The sequence below is a fragment of the Sitodiplosis mosellana genome, unplaced genomic scaffold (genome assembly GCF_009176505.1).
Source record: "Sitodiplosis mosellana isolate CC-2019 unplaced genomic scaffold, AAFC_SMos_1.0 Smas_scaffold_1, whole genome shotgun sequence".
Lineage (NCBI taxonomy): Eukaryota > Metazoa > Arthropoda > Insecta > Diptera > Cecidomyiidae > Sitodiplosis > Sitodiplosis mosellana.
Window position 1 is genome coordinate 23,726,598 of NW_022595244.1, and position 27,238 is coordinate 23,753,835.

Consider the following 27,238-nt stretch of genomic DNA (forward strand, 5'->3'; position numbering starts at 1 on the left):
CTGTGTTGACACGGAGAACTTGATTATCAAGCGGTTTTACATTTGCAAAGTACAAAATCGAATTTTCAAACTTACCATTTACTTTGAATAAATAAGTTTGCTGTGCAATTTGCATTCAGCTACGGAATATTTAAATTATGGTTCCCTTTTGCATTCGGCACACAGACTATTGCACTAAATGTTTTATACAGCATGTTTTCGTCAAATTTTCATCACTTGCATAATCGACTCGAAGTCGCTCGAAATGTTACATCTCCATGTTCGGCGATGTCCTAATTTATTGAAAATACTGCATACGAAGTTAAGTTTTACGACTTGTTTTACGAATTACGGTAAAAACAACCAAGTTCCATACTGGTTAGGGTTTCATTTCCAAGTCGCTCGTCTAAACCACATCTCCAGCGTTGAATCTCATTCCTGCGAACGTATGATCATGACGTGGAATTCCCCAGACGAATTCCACCCAACGGAAGTCGAAATCAATTTTCTAAGGATCATATGATTCACAGCTCATCGTACAGTTTACTATTAAGTCGGCTTACATTAACAATTGATACATTGTTCAACTTTGCTCCTTAAATCTTACAGAATATCGACATTCTTACTATCTTACGGATATTTCGTTCATTTTAAATTCCAACATATGTACGTATAAAATTTAATTAGCATCATCTTCGTATCGGCATTTGGTTAATTTCCATATGCAATTTATTCGAAGAAAAAAGCGAAAACTTTCTGTATGTTCAAAAACTAGGCCAGAAGCTGAGAACTTATTTTACAGTTGTATTGTTTCGTAGTTTCAAAACTTTTTTTTCATTATCCGCGGAATATCCGCATTGTGTTCCGTGGTGCATCGTACTTGCGAACTAAAAGCAAATCGAATGAGATGCCATAAATTTTAAGCCTGTTTCTCAATCTAATGTAAGTTCAATCTGTATTCTAACCAATGAAGCCGTATGTGCTATGTTAACAATGTATTTCTTGCGTATACGAAAAATCATTCGAATCGCCTGAATGTATGCAAATTTCTTGAGTGTCAGAGAAATCGTGTGCATGATTTCTGTGTTAACAAAGCTGTGTTAGCTAAAAATCCGTTCGATGCCGCCTCTGTTAATACCATACGCAGCCTAATTCTCCAATGAGTCATGATTGATTCTAACATGGTGTTTTGAACCGAATTTGTGTCAAATACCTATATTAGCATCAATTCAAGCCCTCTCGGTTTGCGTTGATTCTAAGTTGTGTGTCCATTATTATTTTGATACATTTTGATTTAAACTATTCTGTACAAGAAAATAAAGAAAAAACAAGTGACTTTAAATTGATTTGATCTTGTTTCAAAGCCAACATTTTATCAAAATTACCCTCAAATTACGTCTATTGAATTGCAAACATTTGCACATTTCAATTGCATTCTAAAATAAGAGAATGAACATTATCAGCACATACTATATCCACATACTAACCTAATTATAGCGGTTCGATCGAATTTCAATTTGAATGGGGTCGATCGTTCGATAGATATATGCTCACATTTGACCAATGGTCGAGATTAGAATTGATAACCGCATTCACACAGAACATTTGAGTTTATGCTAAGTGAACCAAAAAATATTGCATGCCCATTGCCCAATGTCTTAAATACGTATCATGTCTTGGTGCCGATGCAACTGTGAATTATACAATATGGATTATGCATTTGCATAAATTAAATATGCCAACGGTTGCCGAATGGAACTAATTCAATCCAAATTGTTTATTGAATTCAGTTTCAATGTGTGATTTGATGCTTAATGAAGAACCACAATGCTTGATGTAGCATGTGAGTATTGCCAAATACTATCGACAGGCTGAGAAATCATCGATTTTTTAATTCGTACATTTGTGTCAGTGACACATTTTTTTTGGATTGATTGATGGAAATAAAATACCTCTCTTCGCATTTTTCAACCCTAAGTTAAAGTTGTTTTTGAATGAATTTTCAATGGATTTTACGCAGCCACTCTTTCATTAATGAAATATTCACGGGCTCTAGTGATGAAATGGAAAAGTGTTCTAATCGACATTGATTTTCGTGGAATGAATGAAAAGGGAACTCATTAAAAATGTAATCAAAAGCGGAAGCGAATTGTTCGCTACATCACCTGGATGTTCGCATGGAAAGAATAAACATGAAATTAAATCAGGTTTAACGATAGTAAAATCCCCCTTGAAGTTTTCTGTTCCAGCAAATCCGAACGCATAACTTTTTAACCTGGAAACGTCATCACCGCTCTACTTACATTCGGTGGATATTTGATTGATCTGAACCCAAATTGCCGTTGAAATCGTTGGATTTTGCTGTCCTTTTATCCATCTAAGTTTACTGCGATAAATTTTGAAGACGATTAATTACAATTGATGCAACTATTGGCATGGTCGAATTCTTGAAACTACGCTTCGATTCATTTGAATACTCACATGCCAGCCGAATTGGATCAATACGGCCTTTTTTAGAGCATTCTTATCGAAATCAGAACAAAGTTAATGCAAATTGCACCAGAGTTTACTTCAATTGCAACGTACACAACTACGAATTCAAATGAAGCGAATCTTGACCAGGTCGTTCGTATTCACGCAATTGGAATTCGTTGGGGATTTCGAAGTGGAAATTTTTTCGAGTCAAAGTAGAGCACAAATAGTAAACAATTGTTGTAACAACAAGGCTTATAAAATTATTTCGAAACTTACACAATCTTCAACATTACTTAAGTAAAACTACGAATTTTAAGTGATTTTATCGAGTCATTTATTCATTACTCATTGTCTATTTGATAAAGTTTTGAAAATAAAAAAAATATCATTCAAATAAGGAAAAAGTAATAATCTTTGGTCAAGGTAAAGTCCTACATTGGAACTGAGATCAAAATATAGAGTAAATGCAAGAAAAAAATTGTATTGTTCATTTCACACAGATCTTAAATTCAACTACATACTATTTAAGACATTTATTTATCTGGATAATTTTCGCCGCGCAACGAAATTCGGCCTGGAATTTGGGATTTCGAAACTCGTACATGATAAAATGCTCACGCTTTCGTAAACTCTTTCTCTCGAGCCAGGCAGTTTCCATCGATGTATAGTTAAGAACCTTCACGTTGATCAAATGACCCAGTAAGACGGCCCTTGCTCAGTGCATCAACTAAAATATGAAGCCGCTGCTCACGTTCAGTGTGTCTTCGTTCAAGCGATGACACCTAAAATTGTGTTTTTGTTTATTTTTTTCTTCTTCTTCGTCTTTGCAATGTATTCTCAAACATCGTGTTCCAAATAGTAATTTCGTTAAGATTGTGGCAGTGAATTTTGCTGTTAGTCTCGGCCAATAAAACGTGTAATTTGAATGTGTGATATGACAATAAATGTTAGTTTAATGTGTGTTGCAAAACCAAAATAAAACGGAAATTTTCGTGGTAACAATTTTAAACTTAGCAAGGCTGAGCTTAGCACATACCAACCTATATCTTAAATTTCATCTACAATAATATTATAAATTTTATACTAAATTCTCACAACCACAAAAAAACACAAAATAAAGATTAACCGTCTTTTCGGTTGAATTTACAATAGTTTCTGTCGTGACATACATTATTCATTTTTTCCATTTATCACAGAAGATTGAACTTTGAGGATTCAATGTGGACATAGTGAAGTGTTTCTAATCTAGTGCAAACTTCGCGGGAAAGAGAAAAAAACATATGGACAGACTGGAATTTACAAAAGTTGTCAAAACGCTTTTGTTTGTGTTGGTTTTTTTCTCTACCAAACCCGGACGGTATCTGATTTCGAACAATAAATTGTGGAAAATTAACAATTACTGACTTAAAAAATCAAACATGGATAAATTAATGTTATCTCTATACACTAACTGTGTCAACTTTCACTACAATCATGACCTCAACATCAGAATAAAAAACAAAACAAACCAACAAAAAAAGTGTGTGCAATTAATGAAATCTATCAACCACAAACGGTGATTCAAAAAAAAAGAAACCACAATATGCAAATTTTGTCTCTTCTCAGTTTCATCAATTGACCGAATTTCAAGTGGTTTGTTATCACATAACTACACTATCAGCTGAAAAAAATTGACTATCATCAAAAGCTGATGAGCTACATTCGTCATCGTCTCCAAATGATAAGCCAATTGTGAACGTTCAAGTGCAAATAAGAAGCATGTTGTTAGTAAATTTTGGTTGCGTAATGCCAATCATATGATTGGGTGTTTTGGGTGTAAATTTTGTCTATTAGTTTGGCTTTTTAAGCGGTATGCATGATGGTAATGTTGAATGCTATGATTTTTTCGCATTTACCTTCGCCTTCAACGCAAAATAATCGATCGGGATTTTATTGTGTTTCTGAATGATGGCAAACGCCTCATCACGTTCCGCTAAACGCTGTTCCAAAAGACGGACGGTCTCCTTGTTGGCAGATAGTTCGCGTTCATGCGCTGACTGCAAAATCTTCAACTGAAATTATGAAAACATTGTTTTATTTCGATTTTTCAGTCTGAATTCAATTCAAGTTTGTGGCTTACATCTTGCAGTCGCTTATCGTGTAGCGATTTGTAGTCCATTTCAAGTAATTTGATTTTTTCCTGTAATTGAGCATTAGACGGATTGGATTTTTCGGTGAACTGTGCCGGATCGTATGGTTTCTTTGTAGCCTTATCACCGCGATTACCTGTCAAAGACATTATTTTGGTTACGTTTTTGGATTATTAATTTTTATTTAAAAAATTGGACGAAGAGAAATGTGTCACTTACTTTCATTCTCCTTTTGAAGTTTTTTTATCGTTTTCTTGCAATCGTCAAGCTCACGAGTCAGACGTTGCAATGCCTTTTCTTTGATTACCAAATCGACGCGCATCCCTCGGACTGTTGCCAGAAGATGTGTCTCTTCCTTTGTCGAAGTGACCGATTTTACCGGCTTTCTGGTGGGTGCCTTCGGTGCTGGAGAAACGGTCGGTGATTTTGGTTCCGTTTGCGTACATACACTGGCTGTTATGCAAGACATCTTATCGGCAAACGGCAGCGTTTGAGTGCCACACGACTGCTGATCAATCATATAATTGTTATTGGGCGATTTCAGCTGAGCTTGCGCTTCAATTTTCTCATGCAAGATCTGATTTATTTGCTGCAAACTGAAAATATTCGATTAGATGTTATCAAGTTTATATATAGCCTTTGTGTCAAAACACATCAAAAATGTCATTTAGAGTATTATTTTGCCATTATAATCGCTTGAAAATAGGATAAATAACATCAAAAGCAGTGCTGTCCAAACTATTGGTCGCAGGATACGTTCTTTTTGAAAATTCTTGATTTGCAAGCAGGAAATGGCAGAAAGAGTAACATTGTGGCAATGACAACAAAATCAATGGCTTGTTCATTGAATTATCGATTCAAAGCGATATTTTTCATACATGTTTGTTGGTTGAATTGGCAGCTCTCGCTGAATCATGTCGATTGTCGAATCTTGTTTGCATAACAATGATACGGCGTTATCACATCTCTTCTCGGTACGAAAAAGATTTACTTGGAATTTGATATTTCGTTGATAAATGAAGAAATTGGTTTATCAAATGAAACGAGTGATAGAGTCGTCTGCTATCTGAATACAATTTTCTCATTTAAAAACATTGTACCAAAATTCCATTGTATTTTCGATTCCACTCATGTTTTTTTAGGCTTCATTCTCTAGTTTCACACGCCGTAATGCATTATCTCACGTTTTCTGAATCTGAACTTCGTTGCGAGCTAGGCACATTGCACATTGACGCTCGACTTGAATGAACTCACAGAAAATAGAAAATTCTATCCATTCCATTGATGAAAACGGCTTGGACAGCATTGATCAGATGTTAGATTAATTTTTAAAATATCTGAAGAAATTGTTTGGATTTTACGCTCAATTTTCAATTCCATTAATTCATCACATTTGTGTATTGTGCATTTTTTAAATACAGATTCAATAAATTACATAGTATAAGGCTATCAAGACGAGATAGTTAGTTTGCAATTTACAGGAGAAAAAATATGCATATCAAAATATACAATGGGATTTCCTACTCATTATAATGTTATTCTCAGCCCGTTCACCGCACGAAATGTTGATGAATAATTGTGCAACTTACCTTAGCACTTGCGTTTCTAAGTCACTGATGTGCGTTTCATACTTTGATTGCACCGAACTGAAGCGTGATTGAACGTTAGCTAATATAAGTTGGGCCTTGCGATCTTGTTCTTTGGCATCGTTTTCGAGTTGCGCAATCCGTTGTTCTAAATGACGGCGAGCGGTCGCCATTTGGGCTTGATCTTCAGCTTTCTTTGCTCCTGGTCCTATGAAATAAAAAAAAATTGAATAAAATGGAATAGTCCAATAATTCAACTGAAATCACAGTAATAAACAAGACCGCAGTTCTTGAGTTTTTAGTTACTTAATCTATTTTGTTGTTTCACAACAAACTATTTTTTGGCGCACTACATGAAATGTATTTCATCAAAGTTACTTTGAAGTAATATATTTATTTGCAAAATGAATTACAAGATCTTGGTTTTATTCGGTTTTTTTTAAAAATATGCTGCCTTTGGTTTAAATTAAATAATATAAGCATAGAATATAAAATCACTTTAATTCTGTTCAAGACTCAGAAAATATTATACGAAAAATTAATGTAATTTTTAAACAACATTTGATAATAAAAATTTGATTGGCGTTAGTGCACCTGTTTCAACCCTCTAATGCATTAATTTTTCCCAGGGCTGGGAGTACTGGTACTTGGTTGATTTTTGGCCATAGATATTTAAAAAAATATTCATAATCCTGAATTCCTCATGGTTTAGTCAGAAAATACGACTGACATTAATCAGAGAACAATCAAATCCATTGTTTAAAAGTGTCAAAAATGTGTCTAATTCAAACATGTGTTCTGAAGTGTGTTCAGTTGATGTGGCTGCACGCAGCAACAACATACACATTCTAGCAACGCACGCCACTGTATGCGTCGTCGATATGCTCGGATATATCCGTGCCTTACGAAATGCTGAGATGTTCATCAATCTTAAAACACATGTTTGGTCTAATTTGGAAACCAAATAATTTATTTTGTCAAATTTTTGTTTTTGCACACATTTTTGTTAATAACTTTACAATCACACTACATAGACAAATATTGCCAACGACAAAAATGAAGAGAAAACATTGACGAATAAAAATTCCCTTTGAAGCAATGTGATCCGATGTACGGTTTACGTTCTACAGGCATTCAAATGTTGCCCGTCTAGAGGCGGTTGTATGCATTGGAGGGTTAAATTAAATAAAAAATATGAGCATAAAATTCAAATTCACCATAATTTGTTTCATCACTCAAAAAGTATTAAGAAAAAAAGCAGATAAGTAGCTCTACATTTCATGTAGTGCTAAAAATCCGACTCACCCAACAGCATGTGCATGGCGTCTGGATTTTTGCGTGCCAAAATGCGTTCCATTTCTTTGCATTGTCGTTGCAAATCCAATATTTGGCGCTCATTTGACCCAACTTCCTCGGTAGCACGACGCTTTTCTTCCCGGGCTGTGTCCAGTTCGCGTTGTAGCATGGTCTGTACCTCAAGAGCATCGACGCGATCTTTTCGCGCAGCTTGCAGTTCATTTCGGAGTATATTGGCACAGTCACGTAGGTGTTGCGCGTCAATTTTCAGTCGATCCATTTCCTCCTGCATTTGATGATTTCTATCTCGCATCGATCGATGCATGTGCGACACATTGTCGTACTGCAAGCGCAAACTATGCAGCCTTTCTTCGGTGTCTTTTAAAGTTTCTTGCAAGCTATCAATTTGCTGCTCAAGTGCACGTTCGCGTGTCCACGAGAATGAGCTGGACGCTGATATCGCCGAAATGATCGGTGTCGTGGGCGAAACAAGTGTAGCAACTGAAGACAAACGGCTCGATCGTGGTTTCGATAAAATTGGCAGCGACATCGCACCATTTTCGTCTTCGTACTCATTCGCTTCGATTTTGTAACAGGTCTTTGGCAAATCGTTATCACGGCTAACACCATTGCCGTTCACTCGATCATTGTTTTCAAGTTCATTTACGATTATCGCTGTCGATTCGGGAGACTTTTTATCCGGTATTTCCAGTTCGAGTGTTGTTGATTCATCGACCGCAATGTGTGCGTGTAATGCTGCAATTGGCTGCTGTGGTTCGGATTTACGTTTCTGATTTGCGTTCTTGGTCGGTGTGGCTATTTTCGTACGATGTGACGTACGAACTTGGTCTCTCTGTAAACAATAAACAGAATATGGTCAATTATTAGTATACAGTAATTATTGGCACTTTCATATGTCTTGTCACTTTATGACTACTCATTAAACTGATTCTACGATCATAAAAGATGTCAAGAGACTAATTTGCATTCTGCGCAAATGTGCAATTGACTGGCCGTGTGTAGAAATGGTGAGATTTAGTCTTAACATGTGATTTAACCAAATATGTTCTCAAAATAAATTCTGCGAAGAAGAAAAGAGTGGCGATTTGTTTGCTATTCGTTTTGGTTTCACATTTCTTATCGTATACTCTCGCTAACTACTTTTGAAATGAAGAAAAAAATGTATGTAATATTTGAAATTCACTTCACATTTTTTCAGTAACATCTTCGCATACGCGCTCGTTGAGCTGCCAATCGAACGTTACCGTTTGCCCCCGCCACCGGTTTTTTCTTTCTTGTTTTTTTTTTGTAATCAAATCGAATCTGTTCCTTCTTTTGTATCTTCGTTGCGAATGGCCGGTGCGAAGAAGTACTAGCGTATGCGCCGATAGTCTATAAAAGCCGAACTCACTGTAAGCAAAGCTTCAGTTGACTGACCGGTCGTGGTCGAGCATATACTTCGGTTTATTTTTTTCTCTTCAAATACAATATTGTGCTGATTGAAATATTCGGAAATTTGTGTAGTTTTTTTTTAATTTTTTCAAAAATGGAAAAGTGTTCCTTGATCGCAATATTTGCGGTCTTCAATTTGTTTGCATCGATTGAAGCCGCTCCACGAGCTCTTGATGCTACCGAATTGAAGAATTTGAGTGCAATCGCCAATATTGAAACGCCCGTTCGATATGATGGTGCACAACTTTGGAGTGTGAATTTTGCTGACGAATTCAGCAAACGTGTGGTCATCGGTTTAAAGAGAAATTTCGGTTAGTGTTATTCAAATAAATTGCCCAAACCGCATGCTGTTGAGACGCTTGAATACGCTTTTCATGCAGACGTTCAATTAATTTAATTATGTTTTCCACATTATGATGTTACTGTTTCATAACTCTCATCTGTTTTTCAAGACACAAAAGGCACACACACCATATTGCACATTAATGTGCATTAATTACATGCTTGCTACCGTTTAATTGTGAAAATTCAACGCAAGACCACGTGATACACAAATTGCACATATTTCTTTTGGGGTTCTCATCTTTGAATGGTGTTGTGGTTGCTGTTTTTTTCTCTTCTTTTCATTTTGACCGCGTTCATTGAACAAAAGAAGAAAGAAAGCGAGAGTACGCAATAAAACGGAACATGTTTTCCTTTCTATATACTTTTTTATTGCATTGAAATCATAAAACGGAATGCACATATAAATTCATAGAATAATTTTTCGCCCGCAAGGTTTCTGTCTGCCCACAAACGAGAGTGGTTCGCAATGTTTTTGTTATATTTTTTTTCATCGTTCATTTTTTTCATTCGTGTTATTTCATATCGGTTGCAAACGAGAAAAAAAAAATGTTCCGACAAAAAGCAAACGTATTTCGTCAATCACTAAGCTACGTGATTTCTATTTTACAACTTCCACATTTCGGTTTTGTTTTGACTGATAAGAAGACATATTACTTTCATCGCTGCGATTCAAAATGTGATTCAACGTTATCAACTCCTTTTTTTTCTCTCAAGGGTAAAGGTTGGCTTTTTCACAATTTTATTTTTGCTTTGGTTTTGTTTTTGTTTAGATGTGGCACTGTGGAGTACAAATGGTTCAGAGGTGGATGTCTTTTTGAAAAAAGATGCTGTCGATGGAGTACGTCAAGTGTTAACTGACAATAACATTCGATATACAATTCTCATCGCCGATATGCAGAAGCAAATTGAAACCGAGAATCCACCGCAAGAGGAAATCGAAGCGCTCCAAAACCGAAACGGTATGTAAATAAACATATTGAAAATTCACCAATTGATACAAGACGCACAAGACATCACAACTGCACCAGAACGAAACGACACTTTCGTTTGAGTTTGATAGCAAAAAGAAAACCAGCCAATCACATTCACACACACGCTAACAACTAAAATAAATAATTCAGTGCCGCCGAGAGGCGAGGGAGCCACAATAAACATTTAACACAGATTCATAATATAGTTATATATATAGTAATTATGCACATTTTTATGGCTCAAAATCAAATCGTGAATATTTTAAAAATGCGCAAAACGATCGGCGACTCGTTCCGTTACTCGATCTGTTTACGGCAAACTGTGGCAAACACGTAAATTTGATATCAAGAGGGTAAATTCAAAGAATGTCAACACCGTTCGCGCAGACAATTTGAATGCGTTGAAGGCACAATAACCTCCAGTTGGATATGTTGAAGAAGCGAAAAATGAGAACCATTTTGAGAAAATATTGAACATAAACTGAACCATCGCAGAACTAACGGTTGTTTTATTGGAACGTAAAAATGCATACGTTTTTTGTGTGTGTTTTTTTCCTCTGTTCACGGAGTTATATGTAAATCGCGTGTTCTTTGCGTGACAGTGTGATTTAAAAACCAACAAATTGCACCCATCGTGTTATGGATTACAATTAAATGAAATTCTGTTTCATTGGAGTATTGAAATAATAAAAATGAAATTCATTGAGTGCAAGCATGTGGCACACCTTCTCAGCCCGAACCGTGGCAGAAGGAGAAAAACAAAAGAGCGAAAAGAAACAATAACACACATTGGTAATTATCATAGTAATGCTCCCTTCATGATTGTTTGCCAGCCGCTGTTTGTGTATGTGTGTGTGTGTTGTTATGTGTGAATGTGATTGATTTTGTGTAGATACAGCCATAAACGCTGATTAGAATGGCTGCGTCGGGGAAAATCATCGCCAGCGTTAAAAGTAACGCATTTGCATCGGTAATGGGTCTACGGAATTACATGTTCATTTTTTAGTTTATCACTCACAACACTCATTGGGGAAGGAAGTCCATGTTCACAGTTTTGTTTGATCGATATTTGCGCGAAAAGATCGCGTGAACTGTTTGCGTTTGAAAAAAAGGGGGAAAGGAAAGAAAGAAAAGGCATGCTTTAATTCACTTGATAAAATGTTGTAACTCAAGTATTTCGCAATTTCCGAAATCACCTCACCAAAACACTCGAATTACAAGCATTTTACATTCAAATGGAGTTTTTGCACGTTTGTTACACACGGAACGAAATGACAGAAAATACGCACCTAGAGAATGAAAAAATACATAACACTTTGTTGCTTCTGCCTAATCCAATCCAAGCTGACACATACACACACCAAAGAAAATTAGAGAGACTAAAAAACCAAAAACAAAACAAATAAAACTGTTTACAGCGAGATTTACTGGTTTGTGGCGCAGCTATAAAATACCCGAAACCATTTCGAAATCGGCCTATCAACGTCTCAAAGGTGCATACATGGGCTATAATTCATTTGATGGTGCAATGGAAAATTGGCCAGACGCTCGATGGGGTAATGAACACATTCAACTACATTCTTTCTTTTTTTCGAATATATCAACATGCATTTTTATTTCCTTTCGATCACTCAAGATTGATAAGGATCATTTGACTGTGATTTAACTGACTCTGCTTCTTATTGACCAGATAAAATCGACAAAGACAACAACAACAATACGACCATGAAAACATAAATTATGAATGTGTGTGATATGTAATCAGAAAGAGTAATCAAATTTGTTTGCTTCTCACTTTCTTTCAACACATGCTGAGCATTTTTTTTATCATTTAAATAATTTCTCTTTCCAATGGTTGTCAACAGGTCAATGGTTGTTTTTCAAGATTTGCTTTTTTTTTAAATATACGAAAAAACATTTCGAGCGCAAAAAAAACCAGTGACAATTTGTAAAACCTGTTTCATATGAGATAGATTTTGTTTCGGAATTAGAGAGATTCGTTGAATGTGCAGAAGTTTGTCAAAAGAAAGTGTAAATTAATTTGTATTAATGCAATGTGGTCGTTGTCTTTTTTTTCTCGTTTTGTTTTCGTCATTCATTTAGGTCATCGTTTAACATGGCGTGCGTACCATCGACTCAGTGATATCTTCTCGTACTTGGACTATTTGGTTGCAACATACCCTGACTTGTGTTCAATTCAAACCATTGGATATTCGCACGAAAGACGACCATTAAAAGTTTTAAGGTGCGAAACCGTAACAAAACTTTTCCCATTAGTTGATAGTAGTTATGATTGAAATTTTCGTCTTGTATTTTCCGTTTGCAGAATATCGGATGGAAATCCGAAAAATAAGGCAATTTGGATTGATGGTGGTATTCATGCGCGTGAATGGATCAGTCCGGCATCGGTAACATACTTTGTGAATGATTTGGTGGAAAATTGGGACGATCAGCCGTCATATATTCGTAGCATAACTTGGTATGTTTTACCGGTGCATAATCCAGACGGGTATGAATACACACACCGATCCGATCGATTGTGGCGTAAAAATCGCAGTGGTGGAAATACCGGTCGTTGTGGTGGTGTCGATTTGAATCGAAACTATGGATACAAATGGGGAGGCAAAGGAACTTCAGCAAATCCATGCCAGGAAATTTATGCCGGACGCGGTGCTTTCTCCGAGCCTGAAACAGCAGCTGTCAAACGATTCTTCGATAATAAGCGTGAAAACTTCTACGCATTCTTGACATTTCACAGTTACGGTCAATACATTTTGCATCCATGGGGCTATGAAGATGTTGTACCACCCGATTACAAAGACTTGGAACGTGTCGGCAAAGAAGGTGCACAGGTGAGTAAAACGTTACATTTTAAACAAAGAGCATTAATTGATGAAGCGCGTGTGTTTTTTGCAATGATTTTTTACAGAATATGAGAAATCTAGACAATCAAGTTTACACGGTGGGACCGTCGGCGGCATTACTGTATCCAGCTGCGGGTGGCTCGGATGATTGGGCCAAAAGTATTGGCATTAAATACAGTTACACAATCGAATTGCGTGACAAGGGCCGTTATGGTTTTGTTTTGCCTGCCCAATACATTGAGCCTACGGCCAAAGAGGCTTGTACATTTGTTCATACTGTATCGCGTGCGGTGGCCAACATTCGTCGATCCGATGAATAGAAGGCTGTTGCAATTCCGCTAATCATTAATCGATCAAGTTGAAAACACAGAAACAAAAAAAAACTTTCAATGCAATAACAAGTTTTCCAACTGTGCATTTGGCGTAGGAAATTAAATCCCCGAAGCCAAGCCAAGCCAAGCCAAAACAAAAACAACAAAAAAGTAGTATGCTTGGATCTAATTGTAGCCAATCCCATATTAATTTATTATATTTTGATGTAGAGAATAAAATGAAACCCATATGATATAAACACGAAACTTACGCATTTTTCCACCGCACTTACGTGTCCATCGGATTCCAGGTCGTCAATTGTCTGCAGTGTTTGCTCATCTCGACTGTCGCTACTCTGCGACTTTGTTGTTCGCGGTGTTGTTTTCTCCGATATTGTCTCCAAAGGCTCATTGAAATGCCATGTATTATACGAAATGACACTTTCACTCAACCCATTCGATTCGCGGGCTTCGTCCACATCTTTCTCATCGCGGTCATCTTCATCACGTTCGCTACGATTTAAATCGGATTCAATTTGTTGCTGTTTTGATAGCAATAATTCAGCTTCTCGCAGAATTTCATCGACACTTCTCTCATCTGACTCGTCTGATAATCGATTTATCTCCTCGAATAGACTGTCTACATCCACTTCACTCGTTAAATCATTCTCCGTGGGAATTAAACACTTTTGCTCCTGATTCAAGAACTCAATAATTGAACTGTTTCCATTGGTAATTTCATCGCCGTTTGCCGACTGCGGTTGAGTCATCGACAATAATGTGTCTTTACCCTGTTCTGGTTGCTGCTTCATTTTTCCCTACTCATTTAACACCCAAAATAACACTTGTTTTCATTTTAAAAACAAAGGGAATGCATTTCGTCTTAATTACAATCGGTCGAAGAACAGAAAAAAAATTGGACGTGTTTCACTATGAATGGACAGAATACGAACAAATGACTAACAAACATTTATAATTATATGGAATAGCACCGTTTTTACCACATATTAAACAATTTTTTTGCGGGAAATTATTTCAATTTATTGTGAAAATTGCAATCTATCCGCTTTAAACCAGACGCGATGCACTGTTTTTTTTTGTTCGTGCTTGGTTTTGTACACAGTTTGACAAGTAAAAATACAAACACTGTGAAGCGAAATACGTAATATTTAGGCAGAAAAAATGCTGAATACCAAAGGCGCGTCAAACAACTGAGCTGAATTGCTGAACAAATGCTTCGTAGCGACATTTGACATATGATTAGGGTGCGTCGCACATTCGAATTATTTTCGGTGAATGGAATTCAATTTAAAAGTTTTTCATTTGCATTTCTCTGTCTATTAATAGATTTTCACGTAAAATAAACGAAAAAACAAATGAAATAAACAAATAAGTCAATATATTGACCATTTCCATTGAATTACCGAACAATTTTTTTTATTCTAACTCAAGACAGTGACCCTAACTGAGTCGCCACTCAACAACACAAGCACATGACAGCTGGAAACTTCAAATCAGTTTAACAACACGTGCGGTTTGTTGTTGAATCGACACGGCAGTGTGTTTTGTTAATAGTAAATGACGATTTTTTGGAGAAAAAATGAGCAATTTAATTGAAGTGGCTGTGACAAGTGAAGCAAATGGTTCGTTATGGAACTGCTGTGCATGGGATCCACAGGCTGGAACGCTTTTATGCACTTACAAAGGTGACAAAAAAAATCAGTCTAATTCATACCGATTTTCAATTTATTGACTGTGGCGATGTAAATATTTTAGGTGGTGGAGCAACAACACCACATGGATTTTCGTTTTTCAATCAAGAATTCATCATACCAGCCAATATTTCAAAGCCATTGTTACACATTTGGCCGGTGAACAGCCAGAAACAAGCCGAATTTACGATTTGTCGTTCCGGACAAAGTGACAGCACTTACCGTTTCACCCGATGGTGTCTATTGCGTAGCGGCTGTCAGTGAAATTATTTACATTTGGAAAATCAGTTTGGGTGTTATGCTGACGATGTTATCACGGCATTATCAAACGGTTTCATCGTTTTCATTCACTGATGATGGGTCACATTTCATCAGTGCTGGTCAAGATGGAATGATGCTCGTTTGGAAATTGAGCAGCATTTTAACCGCAACTGGTTACAGCAATCAGGAAACAATTCCATTGTATTCATTTTCCGACCATACACTTTCAATTACCTATATCTTCATTGGCAAATGCGTGCCTTAGCTGCATCGGTTTCACTGGATCGTACATGCCGAATTTACGATTTAACCTCCGGCACACTTTTGTTGGATTTAGTGTTTCCCGAGGCGCTCAAATCGATTACAATTGACAATTTAGATACGAAAGCTTACATTGGATCAATCGAAGGAAACATTTTTGAATTCAATCTGCAAACACCGCCACGCACAAGAGAATACCATTTGATTCATGAAACACTGACGACAAAGCAACGTTTTATCGGCCACAAAGGCTCTGTCACAACATTATCGATTTGAAGTGGAAATTGTTAATGAAACTGTTGGAGTCGTTGGAGAAAGTGTGGTGACGTCAAAGGAAAGAGAAATTGTGAATGGAATGAGTGGAGCCGATCTGAATAAAGTGGAACAACTTCGAGCCGAAGTCAGACGACTGAAGAAAATCAACAAAGATTTATTCGAACATTCAGTTAAATTAGTTTTTCAAAACGAAAAATGATTCAACGCAAACATTTTGCACACTTTCCTACGGTTAATAAATGTTTTCAAAAAAACTTGAAATTATATAAATAAAAAAATGATTATTAAGAATCTAAGAGTTTGAATAAAAAGGATGACTTTAAGAAAATTGATGGGATATTTCATTTTAAAACAGTTTCCATGGAGATGGAACGCACTCTGCTGACTGTCAAGTTCAACATAACCTCAAATATCATACGTACGTACTTTCGATTTGTTATGACTTTTCCCACTTCTTCTAGTCTTTTCAAAGCGAATTTCAAAACAATACGCAATTATTACCAAAGTTCAATAATTCTCGGCTAAAATTCCAAGAGGGTACGAAGAAAGTAAGTAGCATTGAGTAATTTAAATAATTTTCGTGGCAAATGTTCAGAATCGACAATGACCTTATTTAGTGGAAGAATAATCGTGTTGAAAATTCAAAGATAAGTAAACTTCTCTTGAATGTATCGAAAACAATCATAAATTCGCACTTCAATAGGCTCATCCATGAGTTAATAAACTTATGCACACACACATCCGAGTTTAATGTTCTTTTGTGTATGGGTAAGAAGTGTCTGCAATGTAAATTGAAATTGCGTTGATATGTATGCCGAAGATAGACAAAGGAAAATGAATTTTGGGCATAAAAATTTAAGTAGTTGTGATTAAAGTGCATGTTCGAAAACAGTAGTACAATTCAATGGAAGTCTGTGTCTGTTTGTTGAGCTGCGTATGCTTGCCGCTCAAATGTGTGGTTGACTGTCTTTAATCAATCCATCTTTGCCTCTGTATCTCACCAATACACATAAAAAAGAGTTTTTTACACGATTTACTGTCATTAAATTCTTGATAATATAATCGGTGTTATTAAAATTTTTTTGAGAATATCAATTCTGTTGGGTTTGAAGTTCAATCGCGTTTGCAAGTAAAATAAAAACGATGGGTATTTTTGAATTCATTGGGATTGTGGTATTTTTATACTATTTAATAAATATAATTTTGTGGGTGGTTCTTGATTCGGACATTGAATTGTGGTTGAAAGAGCGATGGGGCAAGCCAATAGGTAAGCGTACATTTGCCGCATGATATCGCATTCAAACAATGAGACATAAAATGGGTTATCATCGTTTGCACTATTATTAGATACATTGAGAGGAAAAGTGGTGTGGTTGACAGGCGCGAGTAGCGGGATTGGTAAACAGTTGGCAATTGAATTAGCAAAACATCATGTGAGGTTGTGTATTTCGGCGCGAAGCGGTGATCGTTTGCAGGCTGTGAAAGAAGAATGCTTGAAGCAATCGAAATTACTACGACCAAATGACATTTTGGTATTGAAAATGGATATGCTAGACATTAGCCAGCATCAACGCTACTTTGATACGGTGGTTAATCATTTCGGTGGTCTCGATATTTTGGTGAATAATGCTGGACGTTCGCAGAGGGCATCGTTCGAAGAAATTGATCTAAGCGTTGATCGTGAATTGTTTGAACTTGATGTATTTAGCATCGTAAATTTGACGCGCATTTATGTAAGGCATTGTAAAAGTCGAGGTCACGTTGCGGTTACATCGAGCTCTGTTGGATTGATATCAGTGCCGAACTCAGCATCGTACACGGCAGCCAAACACGCAATACACGTGGGTTATATATTTGTTTCTAAACTGTCAAACTGCCGATTTGTGACAAATTCATCAATTTTTAGGGCTATTTTGAAACACTTAAACTTGATCACCCAACCATGGATGTAACACTATTCTGCCCGGGCCCAACACATACCGAGTTTTTGCAGCATGCATTTACCGGCATACACGGACAGAATTACAATCAATCCGTTCAAGCTACTGATCGTCGAATGACTGCCGAACGCTGTGCCGTGCTGATGGCCATTGCTCTCGCCAATCGATGCCAAATAAACTTTGTTGGACCATTCCCAGTACCAGGGTTGATGTACATCTCGTGCTATTATCCCAATTTACGTAAAATGTATGCGCGCATTTTCAGTTAAAACATTCCCAGAATTTAATTTACAAACTCATTCTGAACGTTTCTTCTTTGCAGAATATTGATGATTTTGGGTAAATCGGGCTTACAAAAAATCCGAGATACAACTGCACCAGCGAACTAATGAACTAAACAAGCAGCCATATCAACCAACATAACACTTGCATATCGATGAAAATATGAAATCAGAGAATTCATCTCAAACAATCATACAAATTGAATTTCTATTTTTACCCATATTCCAAACATAGCACATATTCAATTTATTGGTCACTTGATGGTGAAAATAAAATTTAGACGAAAGCCATTTTCATATTTTGAATTGATGCCATTTTTTCTTATCGTTTATAAGTTTTAGTAAGTTTTCAAACATTATGTCCAATTTTTGCACTCAACGAGAAATGGTTATTAGGACACATTTCTATTGTTTGAGCAACTGAAGCCATTTTTGTTGGACGAAATTACCATAACATATTTCATCTCAAGAATTTGCAATTTCGACTTGAAGCCAAGTTTGGGTCATTGTTTTTTTTCGAGGCGCATTTGCCACAATTTTATTAAAGAAAAAATAGATGTCAGAATGATATTGATTTTTTCTATTTTCATAGTATCACAATGAACCGTCTAAATCATCGTATTCTTCAATTGCCCACAAAGTATTCCCATTTGGTGAAACAAGCCAGTACAAGCGCAGCTGCTTCGGAAGCAACAAAAACACAACGATTGCGAGCATCACCATTAATCGATGAAATAATTCGTATTAATCATGCCGGTGAATTGGGTGCCGATAGAATTTATGCCGGACAACACGCAGTCCTGGGTAAAACATCGGTCGGTCCAACTTTGAAACATATGTGGGAGCAGGAGAAGAAGCATCGAAGTGAATTTGAACGATTAATCCGAGAATATCGCGTTCGGCCGACGGTTATGACACCCATTTGGAATGTAGCCGGCTATGTATTAGGAGCTGGAACTGCTTTACTCGGAGAAAAAGCAGCCATGGCATGCACAGTTGCTGTTGAAACTGTCATAGTTGAACATTACAATGATCAATTGCGACAAATCATGGAAAATCCAAAAGTTGATAAGGTACGGGACATCCATGTATTAGTCACCTTTTTTTCAAAGCACCCACTTATTCATGTTTTTATTTACATTCCAATATTTTTTTTGTAGGAGCTTTTGGCCACGATAACGAAGTTCCGCGACGAAGAGCAGGAACATCACGACACTGGCATTGATCATGGAGCCGAACAAGCGCCATTCTACAAAGCAATGACCGAAGTCATAAAATTAAGCTGCAAAGCAGCAATTGCCATTTCGAAGAAAATTTAGTTAAAAGTAGATTAGCTTTTATCAATTACCTAAGACAATTATCTAAATAAATACCCGAAAAAAATTTGTGAACATTTTTGAATTAAATTGAAGAATTTGCAAAAAAAAAAATATACTTGATGGTGAAAGGAAAAAAACCAATGGTCTATTTTCATTCCACTTAAAAAGTGAAATCTTATCGCACGCTTGTTTTTTATGGAACAGACAATTTTGCTAAATTGCTGCACGTATTTTTGTTTATCAAACTATATCAACTCTTTAACACTCTGAAATGGTATATATGTATATTTTTCAGTGAACAATGTATAATTGTATATACATAGCATCAAATGTCTAGTTGAAAATTAGTCACCGTCGAAGTACTATAAAGCCTGACACAAATTCATGAGGAACTTAGTTTCAGTTGAGACTTCATACGGTTAGTTTTCAATATTGTTATAGAATTACCGACATTTCTTAAACAACATCTAACGGCTTTAAAATGGAAAGGGGTCTTTTATTCGCAATTTTTGCGGTTCTCAGTCTACTAGCGTTAGCTAATGCTGCTCCAAGTTCTATTAATGAAGAAAATTTTGATCAATTTGTCGTAACGCCCGTTCGATATGATGGCGACCAGATGTGGAGTGTTAGTTTTACCGATGATCAAACTAGAAAAGTGATCAAAACCTTGAATGAAGAATTTGGTAAGAAAGTTGATTATCAAAAGAGAAATTAAAAACAATAACAAATTTAACAATTTGAACACTTTAAGATTGTTGTAACATCTTGAAGATTTGCTAACTCGTTATTATTTATTACGTTTTTCCGCTCAGACGTGACACTTTGGGCAAACAATCATGCAGCGGCTGATGTGCTTGTGAAACAATCGGCTGTAAATAAAGTTCGTGAAGTACTTGAAGATAATAACATTCAATATTCAGTCCAAATCGAAGATTTACAAAAGCTAATCGAACTCGAGGCACTGCCATCAAAGCAAAACACCGCAACAAAACTTGGTTCGTATCATTTGATCTACACTAACAATTCAAACACACTCCAAAAACGGAAAGATCGAATAACAATGAGTCCTATGTAATCAATGTGACATTATATAAGTGTGACTATGACCAATCGCGTTGAAATATTGATCAGTCAATCTTTCGATTTGATTGTATGAAAAGTCGATGTCTCGTAATGACATCCAATTGATCGCGATTTTTTCGTTGAGCTCAGTAATGTTATTGCGTGAAGCATTGAAAGTCATCACAAAGAACTTTGGTGGTATAGCAGGAAACAGCCCAATGGATGATACATCAACTTCATGTTCAGGACGATTTTTGTATTTCTTTAGGACGATTTTTGTATTTTTTTCAGGACGATTTGTGTGATATTTAGGATGATTTTCGTAATTTATAGGACGATTTTTGGGTTTTTAGGACAATTTTTGCAACAAAGTAAATGGAAAATATTCAGCAATGAATGCTCTAACGGCATCTATACGGTATATTCTGGAAGTATGTATAAGTAAATGCTTTCGTCATAAAGTTTACCCAATTGTTGGAAATGGCATTTGTCAGATATGACATTTTAAAAGTCATTCATGATTCAAGTCAGTGATCTTTCGATAGGGACAAAAACTGAACTCTGAACGGTTTCGGATTTGCTGAATATATTACCATTGCGCTTCACTGTGTTGGATTTTCGTTTCACCCGACTTCATCCAGTTTTCTGAAGGCATACATAAATTAAGGGTATTCTGAATTGGGAACTCGACACCGCACTAACAATTCACAGTTATCCGGACCATTCAGTGTTTCGTGATACGAACGGCACTATAAAAATACATTGTTTTTGTTATCTCCCACAAGTGCCTGAATTAATGCAATGACATAGTTTGCACAATAATGTCAATTTGTTGGATTATTTTCTTATACAATATTTGTCTACAAATAATGCTTTTTTAGATCATCCTCTTACGTGGACGGCATACCATTCAACTGAGGACATCTTCAAATTTCTAGACTATTTGGTTGAAAAATATCCGAATTTGTGTTCACTTCAAACCATTGGCTATTCGGTTGAAAACCGACCTCTGAAAGTATTGAAGTATGAAATGAACATCTTAACCGACTCAAGATCATACCGCAAATGAATGAATTTATTTTCTCTAGGATTTCAAATGGAAATAGTGGAAATAAGGCAATTTGGATTGATGGGGGAATTCATGCACGCGAATGGATCAGCCCGGCATCGGTAACCTATATTGTGAACGAACTAGTAGAAAACTGGGAAAGTCAACCGGATCATATAAAAAATGTCAACTGGTACGTATTGCCAGTCCACAATCCAGACGGCTATGAATACACGCGTAGCACAAATCGAATGTGGCGCAAAAATCGTTCTAAAGGAGGAAACAACTGTTTTGGAGTCGATTTGAATAGAAACTATGGTTACAAATGGGGCGGTGAAGGTACGTCGAGTAATCCATGCAGTGACATTTACCGTGGAAGTAAAGCTTTTTCCGAACCAGAATCGGCTGCAGTCAAAAATTTCTTTGACAACACTGAAGAGAAAAAATTTGGGGCTTTCTTGACCTTCCACAGTTACGGTCAGTACATTTTATTGCAAAAACTATACACCTTTAAGTGCTATATTGAATGTAATTTCAATTAGGCCAATGGATTCTGCATCCATGGGGATATGGGAATGTTTTGCCAGACGACCATGAAGATCTGGCCCGTGTTGGCAAAGAAGGTGCAAAGGTAGATGAAACATTTCTGTTCGAACATATCCAACGCTTTTGAAGATGCAAAGTACAAATAAAAAGACTTTTACAATTAATTTTTTTCGCAGAAAATCAAAGAATTAGACCATCAAGTTTACACTCCGGGAAATTCAGCAGCATTGTTGTATCCAGCCGCCGGTGCTTCAGACGATTGGGGGAAAAGTATTGGAATCAAGTACAGCTACACAATCGAATTACGTGACACGGGCCGCTATGGATTTGTATTGCCTCCAGAATACATAGAAGCAACAGCCAAAGAGGCTCTTTCATTTGTATTTACCGTTTCAGGAGAAATAGCTAACTAAAGTTGGAAGTGATTTGATTTTATCAATACGCTAAATTCATATTTCGTAAAAGCTTGCTAAATACATATAAATGAGATAAAATGCAACAAATTTTATGTTTTTTTGTACTTTGTTTTTAATAAATCTGAGTGTTATTGTATAAATTTCACTGTTTTAATCTGAACTGAACTATTTCAAACATTTGAAACATGTAATGATTTAGTTTGTGACAAATGTCTAAATGATAGTGCAAAATATTCATACAATTTACGAGTTTACAAAAAATACGATATAAAAAATATCCCCAATGGCGTACATACCTTGTGCAAAAAATTATGCAAATTTGTTCTAATTAGGCTATAAAAATTGCAAGCAAATATTTTTTCATTCGGTTTCGGAAGAAAAAGAACAACGATTTAGCATTTACTTGTCCACTTAAATATTGGAATCTTATCATCAGGGCCGTAGCCACGGGGGCGTGAAAGGGCGCTAAGCGCCCTCTGATGATTCACGGGCGCCTTTCCAAAAAATAATTTCAAAAATTGATCTCGAGTTTTATCGAAGTTTTGACATTGAGAGAGAAATATTAATCGAAAAAATCACATAAGTGCCAATCGAATCGTTGTATTACTTATATTTCAATTGAAACTGACTGGAGCCAACCGTTAGTTTACACGGAGAAATAATCTTAAAAAAACGTTGGCAGCTATTTTATAAGATATAATATTTGGACGTAAATAGTTTAAATTGATTGTAATATTGTCGCGCCATTAGCAATGTGAATTTGTTCATGAATCGTTTGTTTCAAGTTTTGATAAATCAGAGAAAAAGAAACACCAGAAAACTCGGAAAAAAATGTCTATTCTCTATGCGCAATAAATAATTGGTTTTAAATAGGATATATATATGAATATCTTCAAATTATATTAAATTGGAGTTATTGATTTTGATTTTAAAAATTCCAATTATATAGGCTAGAAGATAATGCTACGATAAAAAACTATAGAATTAGCTTTTTTAGTCTTCATTACTTCTGCGCTCATGATTAATTTTTGAGCGCCCCCGGACATTTCGAGCTGGCTACGGCCTTGCTTATCATAGATTAGATTCCTGGTAAATAGACCATTCCATTCCAGTATGAATTATTAGAGCGCACGTGGACTTTATCAAACTACATCTGTTCATAAAATCTGGAGTATTCCTATGTACATTATGTTATGTCGAATGACACAAAACGTCGGTACCAAATTGCTATAAAAACCGATGTCGATTCATGAAGAAATCAGTTGTGATAAGGTTGTCATTCAATTCGCTTTCATCAGTGAGAGTATCAGTTGGTCTCTATCCAAAGAAAATTTTAGACTTCAATCTAAGCTACATTACCATGGCAAAGCAGCTTATTTTCGCGATCCTCGGCTTATTTTTATGGGTCGATGCCGCTCCCAGCTCTGTTGATGACATACAAAAGGAACATTTCATTGAAACGGCCGTACGATATGATGGCTATCAGCTATGGAATGTTCAAATTTCCAAGGACATGAACGTGATCCCAAGCCTAAAAGAGGAATTCGGTAAGTACAATAACTGGGAATGTGAAGTGTAAAATACAAAATATATTTTGGGCAGGTAATTTAGAATGAATTCCTTTTTGTGTTGTGCATTATTATTTTTTTAACATATATAATAAAAAATATTTGTGGACATTCTTGAAATATTTTCCAACTTATTACGTGATATTGCTTTTGTATGTTTGTTCAGATGTCACAGTCTGGAATAGCGATCATACTACAGCTGATGTGCTAGTGAAACAATCGACTATCAATCAAGTTCGTAAAGTACTTCAAGATAATAACATTCAATATTCAGTCCAAATCGAGGATTTACAAAAGCTAATCGAACTAGAGGCCCAGCCGCTCAATGACAATGTTGTAATAAACCAAGGTTTGTAACTATCTCATTAAATAGGTTTTTAGCACTACATGGAATGTAGGCTAGGAAATTTTAAGAGTCTTCAGGCCATTTTTTTTGACCGTACTGTACGGTCCGTACATTGATTCATTTTAATATCCATATTTTTTATTTGAAATGAAGCAATTACGCTCATTTGCAAAAATGAAATAAAATCATGTTCTTGTAATTCACTTTTGGAATAGGAATGTTTTTTGTAAAAACGATAAAATATATTGTACCGCAAAGTCCAAATTGAATCAATTGTTATTTTAAATGAAAACACCTTAAATGACTTTGCTTTTTCAACAATTTTACTTCTTTAATTTATACTTAAGTAGTTTATTGAAATATAATAAAATTGCTTTGGTTCTGATGCATTTCGACAGTTGTCATCCTCAGCGAGTAAACGATATACTCATTTCATTTTCATTTAAAATAACAATTGATTCACTTTTGGAATAACTAAAAAAAAATTTTACACTTTTTTCGTTACCAATGTGAAATAATGTACGATGATCACTCACATTGAATGTACATAAAACACATAAGTGAAGAATACAATATCATCATATAAATTTATTTAATTATTTTTGACAATATTAAAATGATTTGCATACAAAAGTATACTACGATTAAAACTACATTCCATGTAGCTTACGATAATAATTTGATGAAAAACATCAAATTAATTAAACCCCTTAAATTTACAAACTTCAAGAACGAAGAGCGAAGCGAAGCGATGATCTGCGGTCTTGTTTTATAATAAGTTTAAAATAATAAATATTTATTTGGTCTTTCAATATATGTATTATCTACAAAAAGATCTACAATAAGATATCATTTTTAATGGCATTTAATTAATTTCATAAATTCAATTTTTGTTTTGTTCTCATTGCAAACGATATCACTTAACGGTTTTGATTACATTACAATGACTCAAAACAACACCATGTTTTTATTTTATTGCATTTATTTTTTTCAAAGGTGTTTAATTTTTTTTATAGAATTACACTTCTTTCAGATCATCCTCTTACGTGGACGGCATACCATTCAACTGAGGACATCTTCAAATTTCTAGACTATTTGGTTGAGAAATATCCGAATTTGTGTTCACTTCAAACCATTGGCTATTCGGTTGAAAACCGGCCATTGAAAGTGTTGAAGTATGAAATAAAAGTCTTAACTATGTAATTCAAATTCGCATTGCTTATAAATCAATTGATTTTCCCTAGAATTTCAAATGGAAATAGTGGAAATAAGGCAATTTGGATTGACGGCGGAATTCATGCACGCGAATGGGTCAGTCCAGCATCCGTAACTTATATCGGGAATGATTTAGTTGAAAACTGGGAAAGTCAACCGGATCATATAAAAAATGTCAACTGGTATGTGTTGCCAGTGCACAATCCAGACGGATATGAATATTCGCGCAAATCTGACCGTCTATGGCGCAAGAATCGCAGTGGTGGAAATACCGGTCGATGTGCTGGTGTCGATTTGAATAGAAACTTTGGTTACAAATGGGGTGGATTAGGTACATCGATTGATCCATGCAGTGAAATTTTCCGCGGAGCTAAAGCTTTCTCCGAACTAGAATCGGCTGCAGTCGAAAGTTTCTTCAAAAATACCAACGAAAAATTCGATGCATACTTGACCTTCCACAGTTATGGTCAATGGATTCTGTATCCATGGGGCTATGACAAGGAATTACCAGATGACCACGAAGATCTGGCCCGTGTAGGCAACGAAGCCGCAAAGGTATACCTTTATATATTCTAGAAGAATTCTCGTTGATGAAAATTATATTCAATATTTTTCAAAATTTGGCAGAATATCAAAGCATTGGACAATCAAAAGTACACCGTTGGATCGTCAGCAATATTGTTGTATCCGGCCGCGGGAGGCTCTGATGATTGGGCCAAAAGCCTTGGTGTGAAATATAGTTACACCGCTGAATTGCGTGATAAGGGTCATTATGGATTTGTATTGCCTCCAGAATTCATTGAACCAACGGCCAAAGAGGCTCGTGCATTTGTCCATACTGTATCACAGGCCATAGCTAATGAAATGAAATGAATCTAGTCAGTTAGTGGCATTCCGTGGCAAAATAGAAGACATCACAGTTTTAATGATTTGGTTTTTATCATTTTTATTGACTACGTCTACATGACACGAATGCATTTCATTTACTACTTGTTTGCAGATTTATCACAATTACATAATAATTAGAATAGAACAAAATATATAAAAAATACACATGTTTGAGAAAATAAAATAGTGTTTTGAACTGTTGTCTGCTTCCATTTTTTTCAGCCGGTTTCCCATTTGGTCACATGAGCTAGAATCATTCACGATCGTTACGATTGTGGCGCTTGCCTGCAAATGTGAAAACAGGAAATACTCTCTGAGTTCCATCACATGGAATGATACGTGTGACGGCATATTTTCACACGGAACTTCGTTCACAGTGCGTCGATCACTAGCTACATGTAATAACGTGTGGTTTCTAATATTCGGATACGTTCGCTCTATATATAGCGAATGCTCGGCGCACTGGGAACGAAGTTGCGTGTGAAAATATGCCGTCACACGTATCATTTCATGTGATGGAACTCAGCGAGTATTTTATTATTCTATATGTTGAGCGTTATTAAATGGAAATTTCATTACCTTGCCGGAATACCAAAAGACAGCCAATGACATCTCTAAACCAACTTATTGAATCATCGAATATTCAGGCTTGCCACACGATTTTGAAAAAAAAATAGTCGAAAAAGCAAAA

General features: G+C 35.9%; 6 protein-coding genes across 8 annotated transcripts; 5 read left to right on the forward strand and 1 right to left on the reverse strand.

Moving 5' to 3' along the window:
* Nucleotides 1-2,764: 2,764 nt before the first annotated feature.
* Nucleotides 2,765-14,524, reverse strand: LOC129580369 (uncharacterized). 2 transcript variants are annotated; one of them, XM_055470715.1, is made up of 7 exons: nucleotides 13,702-14,524; nucleotides 7,475-8,318; nucleotides 6,173-6,377; nucleotides 4,803-5,179; nucleotides 4,574-4,719; nucleotides 4,350-4,505; nucleotides 2,765-3,236 (listed from the first exon to the last, which is right to left on the reverse strand). In XM_055470715.1, exons 1-7 carry the CDS (start codon nucleotides 14,218-14,220, stop codon nucleotides 3,123-3,125), a joined length of 2,361 nt encoding a protein of 786 aa, XP_055326690.1. In that variant the 5' UTR covers nucleotides 14,221-14,524; the 3' UTR covers nucleotides 2,765-3,122. The 2 variants fall into 2 exon arrangements, with proteins under 2 accessions (XP_055326690.1, XP_055326689.1); XM_055470714.1 differs by having other exon boundaries at nucleotides 13,681-14,464.
* Nucleotides 8,879-13,687, forward strand: LOC129580370 (carboxypeptidase B-like). The gene is made up of 5 exons (XM_055470716.1): nucleotides 8,879-9,228; nucleotides 10,033-10,221; nucleotides 12,337-12,478; nucleotides 12,560-13,085; nucleotides 13,163-13,687. Exons 1-5 carry the CDS (start codon nucleotides 9,012-9,014, stop codon nucleotides 13,415-13,417), a joined length of 1,329 nt encoding a protein of 442 aa, XP_055326691.1. The 5' UTR covers nucleotides 8,879-9,011; the 3' UTR covers nucleotides 13,418-13,687.
* Nucleotides 14,525-16,306: 1,782 nt separating the features above from the next.
* LOC129580372 (5-demethoxyubiquinone hydroxylase, mitochondrial-like) lies at nucleotides 16,307-19,509 on the forward strand. Of its 2 annotated transcripts, none has more exons than XM_055470720.1 (3): nucleotides 16,307-16,466; nucleotides 18,732-19,212; nucleotides 19,300-19,509. In XM_055470720.1, exons 2-3 carry the CDS (start codon nucleotides 18,739-18,741, stop codon nucleotides 19,456-19,458), a joined length of 633 nt encoding a protein of 210 aa, XP_055326695.1. In that variant the 5' UTR covers nucleotides 16,307-16,466; nucleotides 18,732-18,738; the 3' UTR covers nucleotides 19,459-19,509. The 2 variants fall into 2 exon arrangements, with proteins under 2 accessions (XP_055326695.1, XP_055326694.1); XM_055470719.1 differs by lacking the exon at nucleotides 16,307-16,466 and adding an exon at nucleotides 18,374-18,480.
* Nucleotides 16,661-18,445, forward strand: LOC129580371 (dehydrogenase/reductase SDR family member 7). The gene is made up of 4 exons (XM_055470718.1): nucleotides 16,661-17,185; nucleotides 17,266-17,759; nucleotides 17,825-18,105; nucleotides 18,181-18,445. The coding sequence occupies exons 1-4, from the start codon at nucleotides 17,062-17,064 to the stop codon at nucleotides 18,245-18,247; spliced, it is 966 nt and encodes a 321-aa protein (XP_055326693.1). The 5' UTR covers nucleotides 16,661-17,061; the 3' UTR covers nucleotides 18,248-18,445.
* Nucleotides 19,510-19,833: 324 nt separating the features above from the next.
* Nucleotides 19,834-22,670, forward strand: LOC129567043 (carboxypeptidase B-like). Its single transcript, XM_055443566.1, has 6 exons — nucleotides 19,834-20,141; nucleotides 20,271-20,453; nucleotides 21,402-21,543; nucleotides 21,609-22,045; nucleotides 22,111-22,199; nucleotides 22,291-22,670. The coding sequence occupies exons 1-6, from the start codon at nucleotides 19,940-19,942 to the stop codon at nucleotides 22,525-22,527; spliced, it is 1,290 nt and encodes a 429-aa protein (XP_055299541.1). The 5' UTR covers nucleotides 19,834-19,939; the 3' UTR covers nucleotides 22,528-22,670.
* A 1,138-nt stretch (nucleotides 22,671-23,808) lies between these two features.
* Nucleotides 23,809-26,707, forward strand: LOC129567049 (carboxypeptidase B-like). Its single transcript, XM_055443579.1, has 5 exons — nucleotides 23,809-24,077; nucleotides 24,265-24,447; nucleotides 25,478-25,619; nucleotides 25,689-26,214; nucleotides 26,287-26,707. Exons 1-5 carry the CDS (start codon nucleotides 23,891-23,893, stop codon nucleotides 26,530-26,532), a joined length of 1,284 nt encoding a protein of 427 aa, XP_055299554.1. The 5' UTR covers nucleotides 23,809-23,890; the 3' UTR covers nucleotides 26,533-26,707.
* The last annotated feature ends 531 nt before the right edge of the window (nucleotides 26,708-27,238 follow it).

What these genes read in the sequence shown, in the direction of transcription:
- LOC129580370 (XM_055470716.1), top strand. Translation starts at nt 9,012, where the DNA reads ATGGAAAAGTGTTCCTTGATCGCAATATTTGCGGTCTTCAATTTGTTT. An exon ending in CGGTTTAAAGAGAAATTTCG is followed by an intron (nt 9,229 to 10,032) that starts GTTAGTGTTATT and finishes GTTTTTGTTTAG; the next exon opens with ATGTGGCACTGTGGAGTACA. An exon ending in TCGGCAAAGAAGGTGCACAG is followed by an intron (nt 13,086 to 13,162) that starts GTGAGTAAAACG and finishes GATTTTTTACAG; the next exon opens with AATATGAGAAATCTAGACAA.
- LOC129580369 (XM_055470714.1), bottom strand. Translation starts at nt 14,220, where the DNA reads ATGAAGCAGCAACCAGAACAGGGTAAAGACACATTATTGTCGATGACT. An exon ending in TAAGTGCGGTGGAAAAATGC is followed by an intron (nt 8,319 to 13,680) that starts GTAAGTTTCGTG and finishes TATTGTTTACAG; the next exon opens with AGAGACCAAGTTCGTACGTC. An exon ending in ACTTCAAAAGGAGAATGAAA is followed by an intron (nt 4,720 to 4,802) that starts GTAAGTGACACA and finishes TGTCTTTGACAG; the next exon opens with GTAATCGCGGTGATAAGGCT.
- LOC129580371 (XM_055470718.1), top strand. Translation starts at nt 17,062, where the DNA reads ATGGGTATTTTTGAATTCATTGGGATTGTGGTATTTTTATACTATTTA. An exon ending in GCGATGGGGCAAGCCAATAG is followed by an intron (nt 17,186 to 17,265) that starts GTAAGCGTACAT and finishes CACTATTATTAG; the next exon opens with ATACATTGAGAGGAAAAGTG. An exon ending in CAGCCAAACACGCAATACAC is followed by an intron (nt 17,760 to 17,824) that starts GTGGGTTATATA and finishes ATCAATTTTTAG; the next exon opens with GGCTATTTTGAAACACTTAA.
- LOC129580372 (XM_055470719.1), top strand. Translation starts at nt 18,401, where the DNA reads ATGGTGAAAATAAAATTTAGACGAAAGCCATTTTCATATTTTGAATTG. An exon ending in CTTATCGTTTATAAGTTTTA is followed by an intron (nt 18,481 to 18,731) that starts GTAAGTTTTCAA and finishes CTATTTTCATAG; the next exon opens with TATCACAATGAACCGTCTAA. An exon ending in AAAATCCAAAAGTTGATAAG is followed by an intron (nt 19,213 to 19,299) that starts GTACGGGACATC and finishes TTTTTTTTGTAG; the next exon opens with GAGCTTTTGGCCACGATAAC.
- LOC129567043 (XM_055443566.1), top strand. Translation starts at nt 19,940, where the DNA reads ATGGAAAGGGGTCTTTTATTCGCAATTTTTGCGGTTCTCAGTCTACTA. An exon ending in CTTGACCTTCCACAGTTACG is followed by an intron (nt 22,046 to 22,110) that starts GTCAGTACATTT and finishes AATTTCAATTAG; the next exon opens with GCCAATGGATTCTGCATCCA. An exon ending in TTGGCAAAGAAGGTGCAAAG is followed by an intron (nt 22,200 to 22,290) that starts GTAGATGAAACA and finishes TTTTTTTCGCAG; the next exon opens with AAAATCAAAGAATTAGACCA.
- LOC129567049 (XM_055443579.1), top strand. Translation starts at nt 23,891, where the DNA reads ATGGCAAAGCAGCTTATTTTCGCGATCCTCGGCTTATTTTTATGGGTC. An exon ending in CAATGTTGTAATAAACCAAG is followed by an intron (nt 24,448 to 25,477) that starts GTTTGTAACTAT and finishes CACTTCTTTCAG; the next exon opens with ATCATCCTCTTACGTGGACG. An exon ending in TAGGCAACGAAGCCGCAAAG is followed by an intron (nt 26,215 to 26,286) that starts GTATACCTTTAT and finishes AAAATTTGGCAG; the next exon opens with AATATCAAAGCATTGGACAA.